This window comes from Nematolebias whitei, chromosome 17 (genome assembly GCF_014905685.2).
Source record: "Nematolebias whitei isolate Nwh7 chromosome 17, NemWhi1, whole genome shotgun sequence".
In the NCBI taxonomy this organism is placed as follows: domain Eukaryota; kingdom Metazoa; phylum Chordata; class Actinopteri; order Cyprinodontiformes; family Rivulidae; genus Nematolebias; species Nematolebias whitei.
Genome location: NC_056514.1, coordinates 34,401,452 through 34,404,934, shown reverse-complemented (window position 1 = coordinate 34,404,934; position 3,483 = coordinate 34,401,452). Strand labels below are relative to the sequence as shown.

General features: G+C 29.5%; 1 protein-coding gene across 1 annotated transcript in view; it reads right to left on the bottom strand.

Moving 5' to 3' along the window:
• Positions 1 to 546: 546 nt before the first annotated feature.
• Positions 547 to 3,483, bottom strand: part of LOC119423545 (5-hydroxytryptamine receptor 3A-like) — an 11,683-nt gene continuing 8,746 nt past the window's right edge. The window contains exons 8-9 of the mRNA XM_037690942.1: positions 1,374 to 1,495; positions 547 to 783 (exon numbers count right to left, since the gene is read on the bottom strand). Coding sequence (XP_037546870.1) covers positions 547 to 783; positions 1,374 to 1,495 — 359 coding nt within the window. The remainder of the gene's footprint in view (positions 784 to 1,373; positions 1,496 to 3,483) is intronic.

Below are 3,483 nucleotides of genomic sequence, written 5' to 3'. Positions count from 1 at the left end.
ACTGAAACAATCAGAAATGACGCTTTCTCGATAACGAGCAGCCATATCTTACTTTACATTAATATTAACATACAACTCTAATATTCTCCCTTCAATCTGCAAAACCCACAATTTTTCTCATATGAGGCAAAGGTGCATTTCTGAGAGAACGACATCATAGAAATCTACATTCCTGTGATGACTCTATCCATCCATTCGTTATCTTTACCTGCTTCTTCCTTTTTGGGTGGCAGGGGTCACTGGTGCCCATGATGACTCTAATCACCTATAAATAGCCAGTTATCCTGTTTTTATAACATGAAAGCACATGAGTACCATCTGGTCACAGATAAAGAAATTTTAAGAGGTAATTTTAGTAAATTCTCATAATGTTTGAAATTCAATAGTTTCCAAAGGTCTTCCAATTAAACAGTGCCACATGGAAGTTTAACAAATCAAGTCATTTTTTGGTAAACAATTGCATAAATAGATTTTAATATTTTTGCAACCAGCATTAAATCAGTCTCTGAACAAGGATTTTTCTTATTTGTTCCTCAGCCACGACTTTCAATCTTCTGCATAAAACCAGCAGTAATGTATGTATCCTAAGAACAGACCGGCAGCTATCACGTACAATATGAAGTAAATTGTGTTGATGGTTTGAGAATTTCTGGTCCAGTAGCCGGGCTTCTCGTCCTCCTTCATGTTGACGAGGACCAGAGTCACCATCTTTACCAACTCCTTCAGATCATCTGAGAACTTTTCAGAAGCATGTTGCTCCTCTGTCAGTTCGCTGCCCAAACCCTGAAAAACATTAAATATTAATAAAAATGCAGCTAAGTTAAAACAACATTCAGTTTTTTTGTGCAGCCTTTTTTAAAGTGATGCGTTAGAGCTGAGGAGAGCAAATGTATCACCCTTTGAGGTTCCACTGCTCACTATCAGGGATATAAAAGTTTGTCATCATAGCTGCTTTTAAGGTCAAGGAGGTTTTTATTTTTTTTTAAATCAAATGTAATTCTAACCTCAGTCATCTTATCTGGCATGTTGTCTGCAGACACGCCACACAGACATCCACACCGATTCCATTTCTTGTCTGGAAAGAAAAACACAAAACGGCACATTGAAACACTTGCAGCACATCTAAATGCATGCTTGGTTTTGATTATTTGCAAAGATAAATGTTTGCACAAACTAGTCTTTCAGTATTTTTGGGTGATCTCATTTGAAGTGTTTTAAGTCTTTAAATAAAGCTTCAGTTGGTGCATTGCTGCAACCACCTTACAACATATCTTAATTCACATAAACAGTTAAAGTAACACGATTTTTTTTTTCTGTAGAGGAAATTCATTCTTCTTTTCATATGCAAATGTTTTAATTTAGTTATGTCCCACACTCCGTCCCATGTCTGTCTCACCACTTTGACATGCAGACTCTTTCTCCACAAGATACATCAGTACGATTGTCTCCAGGAGGCTCAGCATCATCAGAGCAAAGATCCCAAAACAGTAGACCTCTGAGGAGAGAGGACAGTAGAACCAGCATATATCACAGCAGCCATGCACTTAGAACACACTTTAGAACCCAAAGAAGGCTATGGCTTCTGGAGAATAACAGAGACATCTGCTGATGTTATTATCAGTAGAAGATGCTACTGCTTGCTGATCAGAGGTGGGATTTAACAAAGTACAAATACTTTGTAATTGTGCATTTTTCCATGTATCTGTACTTTACTTAAGTAGGGTTAAACGTTGGTACTTTCAACTTTTACTCCACTACATTTTACATTACTTTCTACTACACTACATTTCTATAATGTGTTGTGTTACACGTTACATTCATGTTGTGTTTTTTTATTTGTTCGTTAGTTTTAAAGTAACCGATGGTGAGAGGGGAGTTGGTCCATTGAATCACTGCGAAGTGGGCAGGTAACGTTAGACCCACGTTCATTGATTTTATCATTGATTTTAGTTATTTTATCATTGATTTTCAATAGCTGATTTTAGTTGATTTTATCATTGATTTTAGTTGATTTTATCACAGATTTTAGTTGATTTTATAATTGATTTTTATCACTGATTTAAGTTGATTTTATCATTGATTTTTGTTTATTTTATCATTGATTTTAGTTGATTTTATAATTGATTTTTAATCACTGATTTTAGTTGATTTTTATCTCTGATTTTAGGTGATTTTATAATTGATTTTAGTTAATTTTATCATTGATTGTAGTTGATTTATCACTGATTTTAGTTATTTTATCACTGATTTTAGTTAATTTTATCAATGATTTTATTTGATTTTATCACAGATTTTATTTGCACTCTGTAGCACTTTGAGATTTTTAATTTGATTTGTTAATTTTTAACATTGATTTTAGTTGATTTTATCATTGATTGTAGTTGATTTTATAACGGATTTTAGTTGATTTTATCACTGATTTTTGTTTATTATATCATTGATTTTAGTTGATTTTTATCATTGATTTAGTTGATTTTTATCACCAATTTTAGTTGATTTAATAATTGATTTTAGTTGATTTTTATCACAGATGTTGGTTGATTTTATCACTGATTTTTAGTTTATTTTTTAATCACTGATTTAATTGATTTTAAGCACTGATTTTAGTTGATTTATTCATTGATTTTATTAGATTTTTATCACTGATTGTAGATGATTTTATCATTGATTTTAGTTGATTTTTATCATTGATTTTAGTTGATTTTTAAAATCAGATTTTAGTTAATTTTTTTCAGACTTTTGTTGATCTTATCACTGATTTTATCACTGATTTTAGTTTTATCACTGATTTTAGTTGATTTTTATGACTCATTTAAGTTGATTTTATCATTGATTTTAGTTAATTTTTTATCACTGATTTTAGTTGATTTAATCACTGATTTTAGTTGATTTTCATCACAGATTTAGTTTATTTTTTATCACTGATTTTAGTTGATTTTATCATTGATTTTAGCATTGATTTTTGTTGATTTTGTCAGATTTTAGTTGATTTTATCACCAATTTTTTGTTGATAAGATCAACTAAAGTTTAGTTGATCTTATCACTGATTTTATCACTGATTTTAGTTGATTTTTATCACTGATTTTAGTTTATTCTATCATTGATTTTAGTTGATTTTATCATTGATTTTTTATCACTGATTTTAGTTGATTTTTATCATTGATTTTAGTTATTTAATCATTGATTTTAGTTTATTCTTATCACAGATTTTAGTTGATTTTATCATTGATTTTTGTAGATTTTTATCATTGATTTTAGTTATTTAATCATTGATTTTAGTTTATTTTTATCAAAGATTTTAGTTGATTTTATCATTGATTTTTGTTGATTTTATCACTGATTTGAGTTGATTTATTCATTGATTTTAGTTTATTTTATCATTGATTTTTAATCAATGATTTTAGTTGATTGTTATCACTGATTTTAGTTGATTTAATCATTGATTTTAGTTGATTTGATCAAAGATTTTAGTTGATTTTATC